The sequence below is a fragment of the Equus przewalskii genome, chromosome 30 (genome assembly GCF_037783145.1).
Source record: "Equus przewalskii isolate Varuska chromosome 30, EquPr2, whole genome shotgun sequence".
In the NCBI taxonomy this organism is placed as follows: Eukaryota; Metazoa; Chordata; class Mammalia; order Perissodactyla; family Equidae; genus Equus; species Equus przewalskii.
The window spans coordinates 2,440,977-2,464,631 of NC_091860.1; the positions used below are offsets into that span (position 1 = coordinate 2,440,977).

The following is a 23,655-nucleotide window of genomic DNA, read 5'->3' on the forward strand; positions in this document are numbered from 1 at the left end:
TTCTAGAAGACTTATTGTTTCAGGCCTAATCTTTAGGTCTTTGATCCATTTGGAGTTTATTTTAGTAAATGGTGAAAAAGAATGGTTGATTTTCATTCTTTTGCATGTGGCTGTCCAGTTTTCCCAGCACCATTTGTTGAAGAGACTTTCTTTCCTCCATTGTAGGCCCTCAGCTCCTTTGTCAAAGATTAGCTGTCCATAGATGTGTGGTTTTATTTCTGGGCTTTCAGTTCTGTTCCATGGTTCTGTGCATCTGTTGTTGTACCAGTACCATGCTGTTTTGATTACTGTGGCTTTGTAGTATGTTTTGAAGTCAGGGATTCTGATGCTTCCAGCTTTGTTCTTCTTTCTCAGTGTTGCTTTAGCAATTCGGGGTCTTTTGTTGCCCCATATAATTTTTTGGATTCTTTGTTCAATTTCTGTAAAGAATGACATTGGAATTCTGATTGGGATAGCGTTGAATCTGTATATTGCTTTAGGTAGAATGGACATTTTAACTATGTTTATTCTTCCAATCCATGTGCATGGAATGTCTTTCCATCTCTTTATGTCGGCGTCGATTTCTTTCAAGAAAGTCTTGTAGTTTTCGTTGTATAGATCTTTCACTTCCTTGGTTAAATTTATCCCAAGGTATTTTATTCTTTTTGTTGTGATCGTGAATGGGATTGAGTTCTTGAGATCTTTTTCTGTTAGTTCATTGTTAGCATATAGAAATGCTACTGATATATGTATGTTGATTTTATACCCTGCAACTTTGCTGTAGCTGTTGATTGTTTCTAATAGTTTTCCTATGGATTCTTTGGGGTTTTCTATATATAAGATCATGTCGTCTGCAGACAGTGAGAGTTTTACTTCTTCGTTGCCTATTTGGATTCCTTTTATTTCTTTTTCCTGCTGAATTGCTCTGGCCAACACCTCCAGTACCATGTTGAATAAAAGTGGTGAGAGTGGGCACCCTTGTCTTGTTCCTGTTCTGAGAGGGATGGGTTTCAGTTTTTGTCCATTGAGTATGTTGTTGGCTGTGGGTTTGTCATATATGGCCTTTATTATGTTGAGGTACTTTCCTTCTATACCTATTTTATTGAGGGTTTTTATCATAAATGGATGTTGGATCTTGTTGAATGCTTTCTCTGCATCTATTGAGATGATCATGTGGTTTTTGTTTCTCGTTTTGTTAATGTAGTGAATCACGTTGATTGACTTGTGGATGTTGAACCATTCCTGTGTCCCTGGTATAAATCCCACTTGATCATGGTGTATAATCTTTTTGATGTATTGCTGTATTCGGTTTGCCAAAATTTTGTTGAGGATTTTTGCCTCTATGTTCATCAGTGATATGGGCCTGTAGTTTTCCTTCTTTGTGTTGTCCTTGTCAGGTTTGGGGATCAGGGTGATGTTGGCTTCATAGAATGTGTTAGGGAGTGCTCCATCTTCCTCTATTTTCCAGAACAGTTTGAGAAGAATAGGTATTAAATCTTCTTTGAATGTTTGGTAGAATTCTCCAGAGAAGCTGTCTGGTCCTGGACTCTTATTTTTGGGGAGGTTTTTGATTACTGTTTCTATTTCTTTACTTGTGATTGGTCTATTCAGATTCTCTGTTTCTTCCTGATTCAGTTTGGGTAGGTTGTATGAATCTAGGAATTTATCCATTTCTTCTAGGTTGTTCAATTTGTTGGCATATAGTTTTTCATAGTATTCTCTTATGATCCTTTGTATTTCTTTGGTATCTGTTGTGATTTCTCCTCTCTTGTTTCTAATTTTATTTATTTGAGACTTCTCTCTTTCTTTTTTTTAGTGAGTCTGGCTAAGGGTTTGTCGATTTTGTTAATTTTTTCGAAGAACCAACTCTTTGTTTCATTGATCCTTTCTACGGTCTTTTTTGTTTCAATATCATTTATTTCTGCTCTAATTCTTATTATTTCCCTCCTTCTACTGACTGTGGGCTTTGTTTCTTCTTCTTTTTCTAATTCTGTTAGGTGTTATTTGAGGTTGTTTATGTAAGATTTTTCTTGCTTATTGAGGTGAGCCTGTATTGCAATGAATTTCCCTCTTAGGACTGCCTTTGGTGTGTCCCAAATAATTTGGTATGGTGTGTTTTCATTTTCATTTGTCTCCAGATAATATTTGATTTCTTCTGTAATTTCTTCAATAATCCATTGTTTGTTCAGTAGCATATTGTTTAGTCTCCACATTTTTGGCCCTTTCCCAGCTTTATTCTTGTAGTTGATTTCTAGTTTCATAGCATTGTGATCAGAAAAGATGCTTGATATTATTTCAACCCTCTTGAACTTATTGATGCTTGCTTTGTTTCCCAAGATATGGTCTATCCTTGAGAATGTTCCATGCGCGCTTGAGGAGAATGTGTAACCTGCTGTTTTTGGATGAAGTGTCCTATATATATCTATTAGGTCCATCTGATCTAATTTTTCGTTTAATTCTATAATTTCCTTGTTGATTTTCTGTCTGGATGCTCTGTCCATTGGTGTTAATGGGGTGTTGAGTGTCCCCTACTATTATTGTATTGCTGTTGATGTCTCCTTTTAGTTTTGTTAACAGTTTCTTTACGAATTTTGGTACTCCTGTGTTACGTACATATATATTTGTAACTGTTATGTCATCTTGGTGCAACGTCCCTTTTATCATTATATACTGCCCCTCTTTGTCTTTCTTTATCTGTTTTGCTTTGAAGTCTACTTTGTCTGATATAAGTATGGCAACACCTGCTTTCTTTTGTTCATTATTGGCTTGTAGTATTGTCTTCCATCCCTTCACTCTGAGTCTGTGTTTGTCTTTGGGGCTGAGGTGTGTTTCCTGGAGGCAGCATATTGTTGGATCTTTTTCTTTGATCCATCCTGCCACTCTGTGCCTTTTGATTGGAGAGTTCAATCCATTCATATTTAGTGTGATTATTGAAACGTGAGGGCCTACTGTTGCCATTTTATCACTTGTTTTCTGGTTCTTTTGCATTTTGTCCTGATGGAGAGCTGTTACTTTGTGTTATTGTCCTTCTGCTTATCTCCTTTGTTCTGGATTTTGTAACCCCTTTCCTTTTTTTGATTTTTCAGGAATGAGTTTCTTCCTGAGCATTTCTTGAAGAGGAGGTTTTGTGGTGATGAACTCCCTTAAGTTTTGTTTGTCTTGGAAAGTTTTTATTTCTCCATCGTATTTGAAGGATATTTTCACTGGGTAGAGTATTCTTGGCTGCAGGTTTTTGTCCTTCAGAGTTTTGAATATTTCATTCCAATGTCTTCTAGCCTGTAAGGTCTCTCCTGAGAAATCTGCTGATAGCCTTATGGGGTTTCCTTTGTAAGTTATTTTCTTCTGCCTGGCTGCCCTTAGTATTTTCTCATTGTCGTTGACTTTTGCTAGTTTCACTACTATATGTCTTGGGGTTGGTCTTCTTGTGTTAATAAAGTTTGGAGATCTGTTGGCTTCTGTCACATGAAGTTCCATCTCTCTTCCCAAGTTTGGAAAGTTCTCAGCTATTATTTCTTTGAACAGGCCTTCTGCCCCCTTCTCCTTCTCTTCTCCCTCTGGTATACCTATAATCCTTATGTTGCATCTCCTAATTGAGTCGGATAATTCTCGGAGAGTTTCTTCATTTCTTTTTAGTCTTAGTTCTCTCTTCTCCTCTGCCTGCAGCATTTCTATATTCCTATCCTCCAAATTGCTATTCTGTCCTCCATATTATCGACCCTGGTATTCAGAGAGTCCAGATTTTTCTTAATCTCCTCCACTGTGTTCTTCATCTCCAGTCTTTCTAATTGGTTCTTCTTTATAGTGTCAAGCTCTTTTGTGACATAGCTCCTGAACTCATTGAGTTGTCTGTCTGAATTCTCCTTTAGGTCATTGAGCTTTTTCATAATGGCAGTTTTGAAATCATCATCATTTAGGTTATAGATTTCATTGTCTTTGGGATTGTTTTCTGGGTGCTTATCATTTTCCTTCTGTTCTGGAGATTTAATATATTTTTTCATACTGCTTGATGGCGTGGATTTGTGCCTCCGCATAGAGATAGAGTTTAGTCGCTGCTTCCACTTGTTGCGACTGTGTGTGTGTGGGGGGGCAGCTGTTTAGACTGCCCCAACCAGGAACCCTGTCAGCTGTTACTGACTGGGCCTGTACCCCTCCTCGTAGTTACAGTGGTCCTGTGGGGGGGTCCCTCGTCAGTTGTGGGGGCAATCGCAAGGGGGCCTCAGGCTCCTGGTGCCTACTGCTGCAGCCCACCTAGATGCACACCCTCCTTGTGGTCTGCAGCGGTGTTGTGGGCTTTCCCGTCAGCCAGGAGCAGGATCACCTATAATCACCGATTTGTCCCTAACAGAGCCCACAAGATCACACTTGTCCACTATAGGTCCCAGCAGAGCTATGTGTATCTTCTGCAGTCTGTCGTTAGATCACCTAGCTATGCTGCTTTTGCCTCAGGGCCTTCCCGCCTTGCGATTGCCAGTTGGGACCTCTCCACTAGTGCTGTGCAGAGGCTTTCACTGAGGCTGCTGTAAGAACCTGGAGTTCCCCCCTGGGCTACGTAGCCATTTCACCAGAGCTCTACTCTGCCCCACTTCACTCTCACGGGATCTCTGGGAGCCCCTTGCCTCGTCTGGGACACGGCCAGAGTCCATGGGCCTGGCGGTGGCTTGTAAGCTGCTGCCTCATGGGGAATTCTGCTCTAGGGAGCTTCCCGGTGTTCCGAATGCTGGGGAGGGCCTCCCTGCCAATGGCGAGCAGAGGCCCTCCCTGCTGGGGGGGCGGTGCAGGACCCTGGAGTGACCCCCCGGGCCGCAGAGCTGGGTGTTGGAGCTCCACCCAGTCCCTAAGCGTGTCCACGGGAAGTCCGGGTGCCCCCTGCACCGAGCTATGCGCCGGAGACCATGAGCTCAGCGGCAGCTTGCGGTCTGCTGCCGTGCCGGGCCCGCCAGGAGCTTCTCTTTGTTCTGGCTTCTGGGAAGGGCCTCCCTGCTAATGGTGAGCAGAGGCCTTCCCTGCCAGTGGGTGCGGGACCCTGGGGAATTCCCCCATGGCTTAGGTGTGATTGCGGGGGGCTTGGGTAGGGGTGTTGTCACCTGTTTCCACCGTCGCTCTGCTGGTGAGTGCACACTCCTGCCCTTGGTGTGTGGCGATGCTATGGAAGAGTCCGCTGGAAGAGAGCCTCCTGCAGGAACTAGGCTGTGCGGGGGTCGGGGGTCGGAGAGTTTTCACCTATTTCCACCTCCTCCTGGGGGGAAGTCCATCCGCCTTCCAATGTGTAGTAGCACGAGACTTTTAGGCGTCTTGAGATGCTATCTGGATATCCTTTATTAATCAGTGAATGTCCAATTATTGTAGATTCGACGGGGGAGAGACAAAGAAGACCTCTCACTCTGCCATCTTGGTCCCGCTCTCAGTCTAGAAATTTTTAACTTTCTGGCTTGCTTAGGAAGGCCTTACTTGCTTCAAATTGCAAAAATATTTCTATATTTTTAAATCTAATACTTGAAAAATGATAAAACACAACAGTTAGCATCTAATCTTGAATTAATCTGGGATTGATTTTGCATTGAGTGAGGTAGTATTCTAAATTCTTCCCTGCGTCACCGCTGCCTCCCAAGGAGGGGAGCCACTGGTTTTCACACAGCATCTGAAGTTTTTGTGTTTTGTTTGTTTTACTTTTAAATTGTCCGTGTATTTCTTAGTCAGGGCAGATCTTCACTGATGGGAGTTCGACTGATCTGTAAGTGCAAAAGTGTCTCTTCCAAGTGCTTTTGTGAAGGCGTTTGTTGATATAATGTCCTGTGCATGCTTATTTGGGTTGGATATTACTGATGCATTGCATTATGACAGAAGTTTTTTAAAGAAATTATTTTTTGAACCTGAGAAATAAATAACTTTCTAAATCATGGATTAGGAGATTAGTAAATATTTTATTTTGCACTTCAATCTTCATGACTTTTAAAAACACGTGGTTTGCTTACATGCTGTTTATACTTTTTTTCCTGAATAAGTGATGGTTTTGCTATTTATGGGGTTTATTTTGTCATGGGAAATAGAGGGGAAACAGCTTTGATTTTCCCTTTACAGAAGCACAATTTACTCTATTTGTGGACTGTAGTTAGCTTGATATTAGAGATTTTGAGAAAGATGATTATATTACATTAGAATCTGCTTACCAGAACAGGTGGCTTATAAAAACGCTATGCTTGTCGCTGGTTGTTGTTTCTTTCTAGCTGGATACTTCTTAGTGACAGCATGGAAATATGTTTGCATTAAGATGTTAGACAGCTAGTAGTAAAGAACATGTCTTTTTTTCTCCTTAAGTTTTGTCTTAACAAGTAACAACCCTTTGAAAAGTGATTGTAACGGGATTTTCCATATTAATAGCTGCCGGCAGTGATGCTGAGGAAGTTCAGCTTCCAGATGCAAGCAGGAAATGACTGGTTAGCAATGACTTGGTTAGTCATGCTTTGGGGCATGACTAACAGTGTTATCTTTGAACTTAGGTATAAAGTCTAAGTAAGAAGGAAGCAAATGTTTCATTGTAACAGTGAGACTTCTGTGTTTGCAGCTGGTAGAGATGTATGGTTCAGCACCTGTGCTTTTCTTGGGAAACTTTATGGGTTTTTTTCCTTTGGTGAGGAAAATTGGCCCTGAGCTAACATCTGTTCCCAATCTTCCTCTCGTTTGTATGTGGGATGCCGCCACAGCATGGCTTGATGAGCACTGCTAGGTCTCTGCCTGGGGTCCAAACCTCTGAATCCCGAGCCACAAGGTGGAGCACGTGAACCTAACTTCTACGCCACCAGGCCGGTCCCAAGAAACTTGATGTTTTGTTGTTTGATTCTGGTGACTCCTCTCTTGCAGTGTCACCTCATTTCCTCCGGAGGGCAGGAGAGAGGAACATCCCAAGAATGGGTGGGAAGTAGGAAGAGACACTCCTCCTTGGAGCCCCTTGGCTACCTGGTGCTGAAAGGCGGGATGGGTCTGTCTAGGGCACTTGTGCTGTTTATACTCACCCTCACCGTCCGTGTGCCTCGCGCTGGGTGTGAATGCTGGCCTGAGGAGGTGTGGGTTTGCCAGGGATGGTTGTCCGTTTGTCTGAGGGCTCAGCTATCATTTGGTTAAGACAAATACAGATATTCTGGAGTAAGTTGTAAGTTTATATGCATTTTAAAGACACACTCAAGATACTCCGAAAGAAAAGACATGTGGTACTGGGGCAGGGGGAGGGGTTGTGCAGTTTACTTCAGACCTTCCACCATAGAAGGTCCTCCATTTCCTGCTTTTACATCTTCTTGAGAAGATAAAGTATGAACTACATTGCAGGCTTGACTGTCCGTTTGTTGCTGTTCCTGGTGACCGTGTGGAGTAGCGTTTCACGAGCTCGTGTCTGTGGCGCTAGGTGATGTCGTGTTCCTCTGGTAGCTCTTTGGGGTCTTTCAGAATCAGGGAGAATACCCTGCTGTCTGTTTTTCAAGGAAAGCTTAATAGCTGTGATTAATTTTGCAAATAGCTATTCTTTTTGATATTTAGTCTTGCAAAATTCTTTCCCTTCCCTCTATGCTTAACCTGTCAATTCTGAGAAGCTGAGAAAAACGAGCGTTGGGATTATTTCCCATTATACTTATCTCGTTGAATTTAGTCGGCTTCCTTCTTTGCTCCTCTCTTGTCACTATTTGCAAATTCATTACAGTATTTACTTTCCCCGTGGTTTAACTTAAAAATAAAGATTTGGGCAAAACATATGTGTCATGCTGAAGAAAATACTGGTCTAGGCGTTCGGGGACGGGAGTTCTTAGGCTTGGCTGCCCGAGTGCTGTGTGCCTTGAGCCTTAGCTTGTCTCAGTTGTTAGTGGTGACCTCCAAAGTCTTTGCGTTCGCTTAAAGTTCAGTGATTTTAATGGCAAATAATGATTTTATATTTCTTTATGGCCTCAGAAGTGTTGTTTTACGAAGAGTGTTAATTATATAGAACACATAGCTGTAGGTTTTAGATTTGCTTTCAGACAAACTTGGAACCGTAGTTCAGGGGATGTGCTACCCACTTAGCCCCTGCCCCCCCTCAGCACTAGAGCTGTCAGTGTGCCTTTTCCAGCTGTCAGTGTCAGCACTTAGCGTGAAGGACTAAGGTAAAAGATGAGTGTCAAAGAACGACTCTCCAAGTAAGAGTTGAGTGAAATTCATAAGGCGACTGAGGATCTCACACCAGAATACATTTTCTTTGCATACAACTAAAAACTCAGACCTGCCTCATGAAAGAGTTCCTAAAAGAGGAAGATGGGTCATAATTTTATATTTGACATTTTCCCAAATCAGAAGGCCGTGATAAAGCAGAGAGAAAATAGTTTAAAGAAATAGCTCAAAGTATATTCTAGAGATGTTTATAATGATGGCTTAATCATGTGTACGTTCGTGTTTGCTTGATAGTCTATTATTTGTCCATATTCTATTTCATTAATTTCTCACTTAGCTTTATTATTGCCTGTTTGTTTCTTCTTACTGTGGTTTAATTTGCTTATCTTTTTTTTCAAGCTTCGTAAGGCAGAAATGTAGATAATTATTTTTAAACATTTTTTCTTTAATATAAGCTTTTGGAGCTATAAATTCTCCATTAAGCTTTAGCTGCAATCTACAAATTGTGATATGTTGAGTTGTTATTATTCCGTTCAAAATATTTCTAATTTCCCTTGTGAGTTCTTTTACCCATGGGTTATTTAGAAGTATGTTCTTTAGTTTTCAAATATCCAAACATTTGGAGATTTTCCAAATATCTTTATTATTGATTTATAATTTAATTCTGTGGCTAGGGAACATGCACTGTATAATTTCAGTCCTTTGAAATTTATTGAGACTTGTTTTATGACTCAGCATATGGTTATCTGGGTGAATGTTCTAGGTGCACTTGAAAGCCTTTTTGCTGCTTATTCCAGCCAGAAAAGGGAAGGCAAATTGCATTGAGATCAAGGTGGCGTCCTTCTCCAAGCCGAGGTGTGGGAGGGGTGCAGGCTGTTGTGTTCACAGTGACTTTGCTGGTGTATTTTATGTGGGAGGGGCTCTGGGAGTTCCTTCCCATGCATGATTGACTGCAAAGCTGTAAAAATGAAACAGGAAACAATTGTAGTCTGTAGAAGGAAGATTGCTTAATTGGTTCCTTCCTCAAATTGCAAATTCACTCATATTCTTTGGGTGACTAAAAAAAATGCTGGAAATGTGATTTGTCCTACTGGAATTGCATTTTGCAGCAGGAGGTCTTTTTTGGTTTTGTTTTGTATTCTTTGGTGAGGAAGATTGTCCCTGAGCTAACATCTGTTCCAGTCCTCCTCTATTTTGTATATGGGATGCCGCCCACAGCATGGCTTGATGAGCGGTGTAGGTCTGCGCCTGGGATCTGACCCTGTGAACCCTGGGCTGCTGAAGTGGATAGCGCAAACTTAACCACTATGCCACCAGGCCAGCCCCAGGAAGTCTTTTATGTAATATGTAGACGTATTCTAAGGATGGTAATTTCATAGGTGGATGAACTCAGACTGTTGTGAAATGACAATTTACCCACTATGCATTTCCCTACTAAAATAAATACTGAAATTTGATGTCTTGAGCCCTTTCTGTCTTAACTTAGAATTTTGTAGCTGGAATGAGGCAGGTAGAATAAAATACTCTGAGATAATCGGGACAAAAATTAACCATCAGCTTTTGTTATGGAACTTAGACCAGCAAAGGATTCTGTCAAATAAATACAGGGGCTGGCCTAGTGGCATAGCGGTTAGGTTCGTGCTCTCCGCTTCTGCAGCCTGGGGTTCACTGGTTCGGATCCTGGGCACGGACCTAGGCATCGCTCATCAAGACATGCTGTGGTAGGCACCCCACATATAAAGTAGAGTAAGATGGGCATGGATGTTTTTTCAGGGCCAATCTTCCTCAGGAAAAAGAGGAGGATTGGGGGTGGATGTTAGCTCAGGGCCAATCTTCCTCAAAAACCAAGTAAATAAATAAATAAATAAATAAAATACAGCCATTTGGAGCGTAAATTAAAATTTACTATAGTGGTTAAGTTCTTGCCCTCCGCTTTGGTGGCCCAGGATTTCGCCGGTTCGGATCCTGGGCACAGACATGGCACCGCTTGTCAAGCCATGCTGAGGCAGCGTCCCACATGCCACAACTTGAAGGACCCACAACTAAAAATACACAACTATGTACCCGGGGGCTTTGGGAGAAAAAAGAAAAATAAAATCTTAAAAAATCAAAATTTATTTTCTTGGAATATTGACCCAACTGAATTTCACCAATCCCTAGACACTGCATTTTTTAAAAAGGCACTTTCCTTGTGCTGGATTATGATAGTTTTAAAATCGTGACAGATCACAACTGCCACCAAAAATTAACAATTACCTCAATACTAATAGTACTAATATATTGTTCAGCACACATTAGGGTGAATAAAGGGCAAAAGAAGCACTTTGGTGAAAATTTGATTTCAACCAATCATTAATTTATTAACTAGTTGAAAGTTTTGGGATATTTACTATATTTTTTGGAAACCTTGGTAACTTAAACTTTCGTTGTCTCTTGATGTGGTTCAGTGCATTTTCCAGGCTCAGTTCTCCCTTTCAACAGTCTGCATTCCTGCATCTGTACATTTATTTGTCCAGAAGGGCACGATTTTAAAAGATGAGCTAATAGGTTAGAACTGGTACAGGTGTCAGAAGTAGCTCGCATTTCCTAAGATACACCATGGTGTTTCTGCATGTTACATGATGCTCCGTGAGTGATAACAACTACCTTAGGTCAGGAGATAGTCCTGAGAAATTATTTTATTGAACATTTTAAGAAACACACCAAAATTCTTTATGAATTGCTCTTTGGTTCTGATTCAGGCTATAAAACCTGTTAGAATTCTCCAGCACACATAGTGAAAAGCCCCTGGTTTTGACAAAAGAGACAAGCGAGCATGTTGGCTGGTTTTTATCGGAAGGATCTTTCCTTCTTCCCCTATCCTTTTAAATTTAATCTCTCCCTGGGGATGGATCACAGAGGAGTCCACAACAGGCAGGAGTGAAGCACATGGTCTGCTTGGGCTGCTGTCAGATTACTTTGCGCCTCCTCCAGGAGGCTGTTCATTGCAGGATGAAGCGAATTTGTTGTGTGTAACTTCCTTAGTGTGTTTTTAATTAAGTGGGAACGTTTTTATGCCTGCACCTGTCAGATTAGCGTAGTGTAGCAGACCCTTCTATGTGAAAAGATGTTTAGCTTCCATTTTACGTGTAGAATACTTGAAATTCTCACAAGAGGTTTTTCGTCCAGCATTGTGTCTTCAAAGAAGCTGGCTACTTTCAGCATCTTAAGGGTTTACGTGAGGATCATTTGATAATTTTGCCTAATTGGAAAACCCAGAATATTACATTAATTTTAAACATTAGTGTACCTCCTGAAAATTTGGAATCTCTGATTGCTGCTTCTAGGTGATGAGAAAGAAGAGTATAGAAATGGTTATATTCTGCTGGTCAGTAACATTTTACGGTAGCCTGCAATGACATCGTCTGATTTGGAGCACTTAAAACTAGGCAACTCTGAGCCTGTGTCCTGTGAACTGGTTGTACGTTGGAACAAACAGAAGCGAACCATTTCAGAGCGGAGAGGCAGCTTCAGGCGCCTATTTCCCCTTCTTTTCTCACTCACCTTTTAGCTTATGTTTCCAGATTGCAGAGGATTTTGCTGCTTTTATTCTGAAGTGACCTATGTCGTTAGAGCCTGTGGAAATATTTAAGATTGGGGACTAGCTGGTTACTAAGGTGACTATTTTTCTGATCTGTGAAATTGTTCAGAAATGACACTTATTCAACGTCAAGGTCTGCTAGAAATGGTATTTGCTTTGCTTTAAGGCGCAGGTTTGCAGAGGGTATTTGTATGTATTTGAAGCACTATATAATCTTGTCAAGTATTTGAGAGCTGAAGTTGGAGAGCTTTTTCTAAAAACTGTTTTATTAGTTATGATAAGTTCTTAACTAGACTGAGGAAATGGAGAATGAAGGCCTTTTACTCTGCATGTTTCTCACTTACGGATCCATCATACACCCAGTAGACCTCAGAATGCCTAGAATCTAATAAAATAGACGGAAGAAATTTGGTCTTTGATCCTGAATGCATCGCGGGGGTCTTGTGTTGTCTCCGAGCTAAGGTCGAACTTCACTTGTTAGATGTCAGGTGACCTCGGGCTGTGGGGGGCTGTGGGGGGAAGTGGGGGGAAGTGGTAGTGAGCAGGCTGGAGGGATGCGAGGAGGGCATGTGCGTGGGGGGCGAGGTTGAATGCTTTTGTCATATGCCATAGGGAAACCCACTTTTAATTGTCAAATGAGAGAGTGTTTAACAACAGGCTGGAAGAATTTTATTCTGGCAGCAGTGTGTGCGATCAGGAATGGAGAAAGAGAGACCAGGGAAAGAAAAAATCTAAAAGGCTTCAGAGTACCCATAAATCATCATGTTTATAAACTTGAGTGGTTTTTGGTTAAAAAAAGCAACACAGCAATGTCTCTGAACAGACATTTCTCCAAAGAAGATATACGGATGGCCAATAGGCACATGAAAAGATGCTCATCCTCGCTGATCATCAGGGAAATGCAAATCAAAACTACACTAAGATATCACCTTACACCCGTTAGAATGACAAAAATATCTAAAACTAATAGTAACAAATGTTGGAGAGGTTGTGGAGAGAATGGAACCCTCATACACTGCTGGTGGGAATGCAAACTGGTGCAGCCACTATGGAAAACAGTATGGAGATTCCTCAAAAAATTAAAAATAGAACTACCATACGATCCAGCCATTCCACTACTGGGTATCTATCCAAAGAGCCTGAAGTCAGCAATCCCAAAAGTCCTATGCACCCCAATGTTCATTGCAGCATTATTTACAATAGCCAAGACGTGGAAGCAGCCTAAGTGCCCATCAACAGACGAATGGATAAAGAAGTTGTGGTATATATATACAATGGAATACTACTCAGCTGTAAAACAGAACAAAATCATCCCATTTGCAACAACATGGATGGACCTTGAGGGAATTATGTTAAGTGAAATAAGCCAGTTAGAGAAGGATAATCTCTGTATGACTCCACTCATATGAGGAATTTAAAAATGTGGACAAAGAGAACAGATTAGTGGCTACCAGGGGAAAGGTGGGGTGGGGGGTGGGCACAAAGGGTAAAATGGTGCACCTACAACATGAATGACAAACATTAATGTACAACTGAAATGTCACAAGATTGTAACCTATCATTAACTCAATAAAAAATAAAAAGCAACACAGCAATGTCCCTTGTTGCCGTGTTCAGCCTTGCTTCAGTTAAGTGATTCCGACCTCTTGACAGAGTGGAGGCGGTGGGTCCCTGTGTTTTCAGCCTCAGCTGTCCGGAAGGACAAAGCCAGGGGCCTGGGGGGCTCGCCCTGCCTGCAGAGGGAGGCGGGTCCGAAGGCAGTGCTTTGATAACGTTGCTCAGGGCCAGCCGAGCAAATGAGAAGATGCCACGTGAAACGTCAGAACCTGCAGCTTTCCCCGCCGGCCTCCAAGGGGGATGGAGCGGACACCCCTGCGGCCGGGAGCGGCTGCTCCTCAGATGTGGCTTTGCTCTCCAGTCTGCAGGACCCACCCATCGTGCGCCTGTCATTTGGTCTCGGTTCCTGTAGGCATGCGAGCCTGGGACTCTTGCATGAAGTATCGTAAACTTGACTTCCGAGAAGGCTGGACTAGCCACCGCGCTGTGTGAAGTGGGAATGGATGGTCTGGTTCTTGTGGGCTCAGGGGATAGTTGTCGGTTAAGGGTGGCGGAGCCCTTAGATCTCGTACTGCCCCTTCGTTATTACCGATGGGGAAATGGCCAGAGCTGTGAGGTGCAGAGCTCACGCGGCTGGCTATGGGCAGCACAGGGCCTGGGCTTGATTCCCAGTCCACAGACACTCGTGGAAAGCTGCCCACCCCTGAGGGCTCTGAGACGCCCTGTGGCTGGAGAAGCCCCGCCTAGTCTGTGCTCAGGGAGGAGAGTGTAAAGACGCAATGCTGGCCTTCCCTACGCAAAGAAGAGAGAAAAGCTTCTGTTTTAGGAAACCAGTAGCCCCTCAGTATGAAAATAGTTATGACTGAGATCTTTAGGATAAAAGCTTTAGGAAGTTAGGCTGCATCTGGCTCAGAGGTGGTTGATTTTTGAGGGTTAAATTGAGGCAAAAATCCGTGAGGTGCTAATTGATTACCTATGTTGACCCTTAAAGCCGAGAAGAACTTGGACCAAATCTCAGTCGAGGGAAGTTTATGCTTAGATGCTGCATTTAGCTGTTCCATGGCTGAGAACAAAGGATTGTTTTTTTTTGACTGTGAGTGTACTCAAGCAGTAAAATCAGCCTGTAGGAAGCAACTAGCTGTAGGTGCACTAGAGAATTTGCCCATTCGCAAAGCGCCTTGTCACTCAGCTACAGTGCTGGCGCCAGGCGGTGGAGCTCCCGGGCTGGTTGCACACTATCATCACCTTGGTTTCTAGATCGTTGGTCTGGGTTGGGGCGGCGGCCAGCGACCCAGGTGTCTGATAGAGTCAGGACTGAAAGCCGCTGGTGTGCACTCGTGCTCGCTTGTGAGGCATCGAGACGCTGGATATTTGGCCCCTAGGAGGGTGCATTTGACAGTGTACAATACTAGTCTATGCAGTTAACGAAGCGGCTTTTTTGAAAATCCTGGCTAATAATAATGGTGACTAATACTTAGTAATGATGAAATGCCTTGAGCCATTTTAACTCCTTTAAAGGTTTAGACGCATTTAATCCTTTTAACTACTCTGAGTTGGGTGCTCTTGTTACGCACATTTCTCAGATGAGGAAACTGAGGCAGAGAGAGGGTAAGTAATTTGTTCCAGCAAGGTCCAGGGCCTTCATTCCTAACTTGTGGGCTCTATTGCTTGTGCTCGATGAGCTAACGCTTCCTTCCTGTTTATGGTTAGCAGAAGCCATACAGCTTATGGAGCTGGTTTTAAACATGTTGGCATTTCTACTGCTTGGGCATTTGCTGCCTGGCACGTCTCTGTCCCCTGGATTGTGGGGCTCAGTAGACTGTTGCGTGCAGGAGTTCTCCTGGAAACCTCTGCTGCCATTGCAATGTGCCACAGCGAGGCTGGCTTAGCCCCAGAGCTCTTCCCCAGCCCTGCCTCCTACCCTTTGGTGCTTTGTTTTAAGGATCAATAATACAGCGTAGCAGTAAAGGAAAAAACAAAAATATCTCACGGTCTGGTCAGTTTTCTGATTTGTGGTAATTTAACTAATATAAATATTTTCACTGTAGAATTTCCTGTGGTTCTATGTGCTGTGCTTACTGTGATGATAATCAAATTATTTTAAATATTTTATTGAGATGAAGAACAGAGCAATTATATATAATTTAATTTTTTACTAACAACTTTAGAAACTTACCAATGCATTTAGAAATACTTTATTAGCAAATGTAGAAATGTATGAGCTTTTGAAAAAAGCTAGTCATGTAAGAGAACTGAAGTTAAATAAACAACCGTGCCTTCTCCACCATTGCAAGAGAATGGGTGCTCATAGAAGTGTCTAAGAATGGGCTTGATTTGGAGGGCCTTTTTAAATGCACAGTGACAGCCATGATCATGATGCAGCTTTCAACTGCACTGTATTGAGTATTTTTTTCCCCTTAGAAAGTGTTTTGTATGGAAAAGTATTTTAAACAATATAGGATTAGTTTTGCAGCATCCTCAAATTGCCTGTTTATTTTCCCATGAACACATAAGCTTATTCTAGCTTCTGATTAAACTGTCCCTGTGCCAAATGTGAGTCTCAATTAAGAATGCCTTTTTGCCTTGATGGAAGGAAGAACTGTTTCCGTCTCCCGAGAGTAGGAGGCTCTGTGCTCGCAGAGTGCTCTCTGCTGGCAGCTTTGGGTTTCAGTAGTAGTCACAGGCCCATCACCGTGTAAGTGCAGAAGTAGGAACTGGAGCTTGAGAGTCAAAGGAAGTCCCAGCCTGACTTCCAGCTGTGGGGGCGCGTCGCGTGTCCTGGAGCTGCCACAGCCCCTGAGGAGGGGCCTCGCTGGCTGCGCCTCGCGTCCCTGCAGAGTTGCTGAGCCCAGGGCCATCAGTGCCTGTGCTGCATCACTGTGATCAATGCTCGAGTGTATTTCAAAACACAGTGTACCAGCATAATGTAAAATTGATGAGGTGGTTGGGTTTTTTCCCCAAGTAGGGAACTGGCTGTGAAAAATGGGAAGTTTAAAAGTTTTCTGACATAATAAAGCTGAGATTAATTGTTACGATCTGATTGATACCTAATACATTTTGGTTTAAAAAGAGTGTTTAAAAGTATTCGGAGCTGAAAGAAGCTTATCATCTTATCTGTGACAGACACTGACTTTAAAATTTGAGGAGTCAGGCACCATGTTCCTTTAAGGGGGAAAAGCCCCCCAGAAAGTCCTAACAGGCATAATGACTTGGCTGAGTGTGTGTGTTTTAGCTGTCATTGATGACTTTTCCTCTTAAGGTTTTGTTGGATTCATGGGAATTAAGGGCATCTTCCACCCCTTCAGCTCAGTATGTGTGTTTGGCAAGTGGGAGTATTGAATGGACACCCTGCTCTCAGCCGTGCTCTGTGAAGACGATTCTCTGTTTTGGAAGGGGATTTTAAAAATGTGCTGTGATATCCCCAAGGCAGAGGCAAACGTGTTTGAGATTGAGGCCTTACACAGCGTTTGGAACATGGGCAAGAAGACCTGTGCGGCGAGCGTGAGGCCCACTGTGTCCTGACAGGAGGCGGGAGGGGGGCCCACAGGCGGCAGCCCCACACTGAGCGTGGAGTCCAAGTTAGCGTGCTTCGGTAACCTCGAGTCTGCGTACCCTGGGATTACGTAGCCAGGCCTGTTCTTCAGTCCTGACTGGTCACGATGCCTCCGTGGATGTTTCCTGTGATTGTAGCTTACGGTGACCCTGTGTGAAAGCATCAGGCCAGTTCACTGTTAAAACGTAGAGGAGGTAAATTATAATGTGTTTTGTGTGTAGGTGACGTCCAGGGGAAAGTGCAGGAGTGCAGGGCAGGATGGTGGGGGTGAAGTCTTACTTATTCCTCTTTAGAAAATAATAGAGCCAGTGCTTTCTAGTGTTAGAGTTTATATAATTGCAACTTAGTATATGCTTAATTGAAGGTATCGGTGTAACCCAAATATACGTGCTTTTCCTATAACTCAGATTAGCAGTCACACCTAATGCTTTCTGTGTGTCTTCCGCAGATTCTGAATCAACCGACTGAGCAGATCTCTTCCTTTCTTCTGTAGTTTTGTCCTGGTCGGTGAAAGCCTGGACTCTGACAACTCTGGGAGATGCCTGTCCAGCAGTGTCTGTGACTGGAGATGTGGAGCCGTGAAGCCTTGCCCCCCCTGCTGACCCTGCGAGTAGCTGGGCTCCCTGGGCGCTTAGCCTGTCGCCTCTGTGCACCTGGCACTCGCCCGGAGCTCTCCCCTCACAGACTCCTCTTCTCCGTCCAGCTCAGGGGTGTGGGGCTGCCCAGCAGCTGCGATGGGGCTGGAGGGAGTCAGGTTCCTTCCCGGTCCTCACGCTGCTCTCCTGGCAGGTCCGGGGCAGCGCTTAAGCATTCCTGCGCGGTTAGCCTCCGGTATTTTTCTTCTTTTCACGTGGTTTGCTTTACACTCTATTCTTTCCACAATTGTTTGACTCTTTTCAAAGACAGCGTGCAGATAGAGGAAAGAAATTCCTCACTGTGAAGATCAGAATTCTGTTATCTTTGGAATGCAATCTCCTCAGCTCTGGAATTGAGTTCTTTTGGTTGCCATTGGTCTTTGTAAAGAGTGTGATATTTCTTAAGATTTATGTATAACCAAGTCAATTTTGCTTCAAGAGTGTATTCCTTTAGGTAAAATTTTTCAAGGGCACTTTGAATATTCGGTGCAGATTTAGAATAATCACCTCTCAAGATAGTTATATTGCCTTTCTGGTATTATGCAGCACAAGGTTTTATCAAATGCCCTTTAGTTAGTCTGAAAAGTGTTTTCTTTTACTTCATAACGTTGTGGCTTCTCGTTAAATGAGAGTGACAATCTTTAAAGACAAGTTATTTTAAATTATGATTTTGCTTTATTAAATAATATAGAACACCTTTATGACTTTAGTGGTATATACTTGTATATCTTTAAGTTTTATTTTAGGTGAGTTGAGAAGAATTCTTGACACGGTACAAAATGGCATAATTCCCAAGGCTATTTTTCTTTCAAAAGTAAGAAAGAAAAACGAGGGTCGGTAATCCACCTTATATTTATTTACCTGAGGAAGAAATTGTTTCCTAACACAACTTGCACCAAGAGCTGGAATTTTGTTGCCAATTTTGATGTTTGTGGGTACATACAAAATAGAGACAAGTTTTTGCAGGAATGTCAGATGATTATAATTTTGTCCTAATTGGTGAAAGGCCCCTAGGGGACGAAACTGGGGGCTTTGCCTCAAAACATACTCACTAGACCATTTGGGCTTTCCCTCTCGTTCGGCATCATTGATTTTCAGTAAGAAAGGCCTTTTACTATTATATTACACGTAAGTGGATGTGCTAATTACATCGTATATGCTATGTTCATTACTCAGCTGTGATATGAAGGATGAAAGTCTTGAAGTTAAATTCTTTGTCCGCATCTCAAGTTGGCTTGACGTGTCCTAGTGTAGAAGATGAGGCAGGAGGGCTGTGGCGATGTGAGATGCTGAGCAGGTCTAACTGAGGAGGTGGGCGTTGCTCCTCTTGCACTCACGTGAACACGTCTGGCCTCAGCTGTCAGACGAGTTTTCTGTTTCCCCTGTCTAGTCTTGTTGACCTGCCGTGTATTTTAGTCTTTTGATAAACAGAGCTGCTGCAATACCTAAATATGAGGGCATATTTAAGGAACTGTTAAACAAATTTGAGGAATGAGAGTTTTATCCAGAAAGGCTATAACTTAAAAAAAAGGAGGGATGAGGGGAGAATGTAGCTCCAGGATAATCACATAATCCTTAAATTTTAGAATTTTAAAAATGATTTGGGGTCTTTGAAATGCCTTTTTCTCTCCAAATCTCAAATCGTGGGTTCTCTTTTGCCGCTTCTGCTGGTGACATATTACCTTGTTTTTATAGTTGTTTAGAACAAATGTGACATTGAGATGACCTTCAGGTTAGGGTTGAGCCCAATGATTTTCGCAGAGGTCTGAGTGTCTGTGGTGGCCCTGCCCCAGCAGGGATCTCACATGTGGCCGGCACAGCTCGGTGTATCACGGTCCTGGGGAATGCAAGTGAATACAGTCAGACAAGGGCTGCGGTGTGTGCCCTGTCCAGGCTTCATTCCCTGGTGTTCAGACACGCCATGTGTGTGTTGGCCCCCTCACCTCTGTCCTAAGATGTCCCTTGATGGAATGAAATAATTCCTTCATGAAGTGTTCTTTGTCCTCAGTGTTCTCTGAATTTTTATAATTCCTCTACCACTGGTTGGCATTTAATTTTGATAATTGGGTATTGTTAGTGAACTTTGCAGGTACCCATGGCTTTCCTCCCAGAATTGACTGACTTTAAAGTTTCAGAGAACGGGGGCCTTATCCTATTCCAAAATGCAATTACCTTCAGACTGAGTGTTAAGTTCTTCATTGCCTGGGAGTATGTAACACGCTGTCCTGTTACCTCCAGTTGTTGTTAGTGTGTAATAAGTGTAGAAATGCTTTTATTCGTTAGGAGCCTCCCTGTGGGTGTTCTTCCATGTCCTTGACTATTCCTGCCGGCAGGAATCTTCCGGTAGTCTGGGTGAGGCTGCGGCTTTTCTTCGTGCAGTGTGCTTTTCTCCTGTGTGTGGCAAAGAGATGGTTCTGACGCCATCACCAGACTTGTTTGGAAAGCTGTTCCAGGTGGAGGGTATCTACAGAGCTTAGAACTCTGCTACTGCGAGGACACATGTGTATAAACATGTGTTTCACAGAGAATGTTGCAAGGAAGGTTAGGTAGTTTTAATTTTGTATTGAGTTTTCAAGCTCAAATTATGGTGGTCGTGGGAATGGTTGTCTTATTTCCACTTAGGAAAGGAAAGCTCCCTGGAGTGGGTGCAGCATCAAGGACTGGTTGGGCGGTGTACGCGCCTCTGAGGTCATCCAGTCCCCGCATCGTTACACAGCAGGCCGTGGCTGCCCACAAAGAGGAAGTGACTTATGCAGTGTCAGGCCGCTTAGCCCATAGAGCCATTGAATTGCCCTTTTTTGTGGTTACTGATAGACAGGATGTGTACCCACTAGATGCCTTTGTCATGAAAGCTCTGGTTTCTTGTTGCATTTACTGTATCTGTGCATCTTTAAAGCTTCACAGACTCGCTTTGCTCCTGTTTTGTCGTGTCCCCACACCCGTCTGATAAGTTTATAGTTACAAGTTTTATTGCTGTTTGAGGTAGCCCATTTCACACTTTAATTACTAGTTGTGTAATTATGTTTTGCATGAGTTCCCATAGAGCTAATTTGTTTCTTTGCTTCTGCACATGATTTTTATCAGAAACTTTACTTTTAAGTATGCTACAGAATAGTAGTAGGAGAGACTGGTTGTATTTGTATGTGTTGGCTTTTCTTAGTGCTTAGATTGTGCTGCTTAATGGTTTTTTTCTGAGATACCATGGACCATAATTTCTTAGAGGGAATAAATTGAAGGCACAAGTCCCTTGTAAGGGAAAACTTGATAGGGACAGAGAATTAACCATATATTTAAGAATTAAGAAATCATATGGCATTAACATATATAATCTCCTTTATATATATTTCATAAGGTGTCTTGGAGTCTTTATTTTAAAATTTCCCCCAGTTTGAATGTATTTGAAATTGGACAGATGGGCCCAGAGAGAGTCTGGAGTCACATTAGGGATTTTCAGGAAAAATCTAAGTGCCAAACAAAAAGGTTAGTAAAGGAATACAAATTGATCTTTGGCTTGAGATAACCAATGACATAGACCATTGGATGTTTGGGGTGTAGGGCCTGTCCCCATGGTTTTGTGTGTTAGACACGAGATTTGGGGAGGGTAGGGCCCGTTTACAGCCGTAACCCTTGTGTCTAGTTCAGTGCCTGCCAGGTCATAGGTGCTCCATTAAATATTTGAATCAATGAAGAATGTCCACAGACTCATTAGGGTGGTAAATTGTAGAATATGGATATCTTCAAGACGTTATTAAGTGCTGTGGAGAAATAGGGCAAAAGATAAAGTGGGATTGAAGACTGATGTTATGAAGAGCTCGACGCTACCCGGGAATTTAGATTTGGGTAGGATTTCCAAAGTGAAGAGATGAGGCTGGCTTTCTGGGAGGGTACGTACAAGTGGTAACAAATTCGAGCGACAAGGGGATCCCATGGGCTGACTAGCTCTTATCTTGGGGTCTGTGAACGTGCGTGTATATGCCCTTTACCTCCCTGTCTGTGTTGCTCCCTTCCCTGCTGAAAGTCTTTCCTAAAAGCTGGTGCATGTTCCTTGCCTGCAGAGATGGCCGTGGTGCTAGGACTCAGGAGCGCTGTTTGGTCTTTGGCAAACCTTTTGAAGATACCATCATAGATCCTCCCTTGGCTGATGGTAGGAGTGTCTGGGAGGAGAAGGGAGCCCCACCTCTGGCATCCGCAGTCGTGAGGAGACCTTGGGAACTGGCCCCTCCACCCTCCCGAGTGGCTGTGGTCTGAGCCACACTCGAAGCACAGCTGTCTGGTGTCCACCGCCTTGGGGCCGCACTTGTGATGTTGTGGTGCTGTGGAACTCTGAGCCGGACCCCCCGCAGCGCAGAGTGTTCTGGATTTGAGTGTAGGGGCCAGGGGGTCCAGCTGGGGAAGTGTGTGCCCAGGCTTCCCAGGAGGAAATCGGAGGTAGGTGCGAGCTCTCTGTCAGAATCCGCTCTTTCCTCACGGGCTCCCCGTCTGTGTTGGGTTAGGCGTAGTCCTGAGCCAGTCGTGTTTAGTATTGCCAGGTGTAGGGAGTTAATCATGTGTTTTTAAGCAATTGCAGATAATTTCTTGAAGAAAAACTGGGAGATGATTTTGGATTAAGTGATATGAGGGGGAGTGGGAGAGCAGCTGTGGGGTCAAGTGTCTGTTGGTTTGTTCCAGAATTCTGAGCTTTTTAGAGCTTATCATGTTTCCGTGAGGTTTTCTTTCCAGGTCAGAGAAACTCCTTTCGGTCTGAGCCGGCCTCTCTTGTTTGCTAGTTGGAGAGTGAATATGAAGGGTTGGTGCTTCTTTGGTTGGGCTGGATAAGTAACCTCAGGAGTCTCTTAGGTGCTTATTTCTTTCGTAAATACTAGGAAAACATTCAACGTTTTAGTCAGCTTTAAGAGATCTCACACAAGAGTAGTTACTGTCTGGACAGCACGTGAGCTGCGGGCTGCCGAGGCCCCAGGTGGCCCTCCGCCCTGAGTCGTCTGAGTTCCTACTTTAACCTTCACTGATTGTTTTTCCTACAGCTTTGAATCCAGCACTGCCCGGTGCATGACTGGAATGAAACGCTTCTTAAATCTGTATTTCTTTGATGGGTACCATGGAATAAAGCATTACTTCCTCATACTGAAGTTAGGTATTATATGGGTTAATACTGGTGGCGGAAGTTAATATTGATGGGTGATATATTTTCATTATTCTTTTTTTGCATTCCAAGCAAAAAAAATTAAATTAAAAAAAGAACTTTATATTGATCAATTTTTCTCTTCCAAATTTGTCCCCTTGACAGACATGTTTGATCCCCCTGCAAGAGGCAATGTGTCAAAAAACGGCATAGCACGAGTTTAGAAGCCGGAGTGATATCTGAGCTGAAAGTCTCTTTCCTCTTCAACGTTAATTACACGTGTGATGATCTCAGACAGGTTAAATTTCCTGTTCCTTAGTCCTCTCAGCGACAGATGGAGCTGAAAACATTCACCTTTTGTTATTTTCATTTATTTTTTTACACATTATTTCTACAACATGGTGCTTTGTTCTTTGTTCTATGCTAAAAAAAAGTAAAAGGTGATCATTGTGAAAACAGCCACATGTAGATGTGAGTGGCTGGCAGTTGGTGCCCACCGATGGCCCTTTGTGGAGTAAGAGTGAAGGAGTGGGATGGATCAGGAGGAGAGCACAGTGCCAGGTGTCTGCTTTCACGGTGCTCGTGGTGGCAGAGCTTGTAAGTAGAGACTTTGAGCTCTGGAGCAGAATATCTTGTAGGTCCATATCGTCTTTTAGGGACCGAGGCCTGATATACTGCATATATTTTCCCTTCCTTTAGTTTGCTGTCTACTGGCTCCTCAAGTCACAGTACCACCCACCCCCACCCCCTTGCATGTTCTTGCCTTCACCAGGGCAAGAGTGGGGAGGCTTGGGCGGCCAGTGAGCTTTTGTCCTGCCCTCCTTTTCCTGGGTTATAGGCAGGTCTGTCTAGGCTTAAACTCGCTTCTGCCTGGCATTCTAGGCCAGCGATGCTGGGGACTCACGTCTGGGGGTGAGAATGAAGGTGTCTGTACTGGAATTTGGGTTCCTTTTCATTGCAAGGCAACGGTATCTGATGTCTTCGTTGCCCACCTCTAAGACCTTGCCTGGAATGTCAGCTAGAATAATCACACAGTGGTCCCCGCACCAGCTCTGGGAGTCAGAGGATAAAGGGTGGATGAGGGGCGTTGATCCTGACACGGCCC

The 23,655-nt window shown here is 43.3% G+C and overlaps 1 protein-coding gene across 26 annotated transcripts in view; it reads left to right on the plus strand.

Annotated features, from left to right (window-relative positions):
• Nucleotides 1–23,655, plus strand: part of PARD3 (par-3 family cell polarity regulator) — a 614,383-nt gene that overhangs the window by 74,611 nt on the left and 516,117 nt on the right. For 5 of the 26 annotated variants that reach the window (XM_008527228.2, XM_008527230.2, XM_070601659.1 and 2 more), the window contains exon 1: nucleotides 21,620–21,859. The exons of 19 other annotated variants lie outside the window; for them this stretch is intronic. In XM_008527228.2, the coding sequence (XP_008525450.1) occupies nucleotides 21,734–21,859 (126 nt within the window). In that variant the 5' untranslated portion in view covers nucleotides 21,620–21,733. Of the gene's footprint in view, nucleotides 1–21,356; nucleotides 21,860–23,655 lie in introns of those variants that run through there. 2 more of the 26 variants (XM_070601670.1, XM_070601676.1) reach the window with 1 other exon arrangement.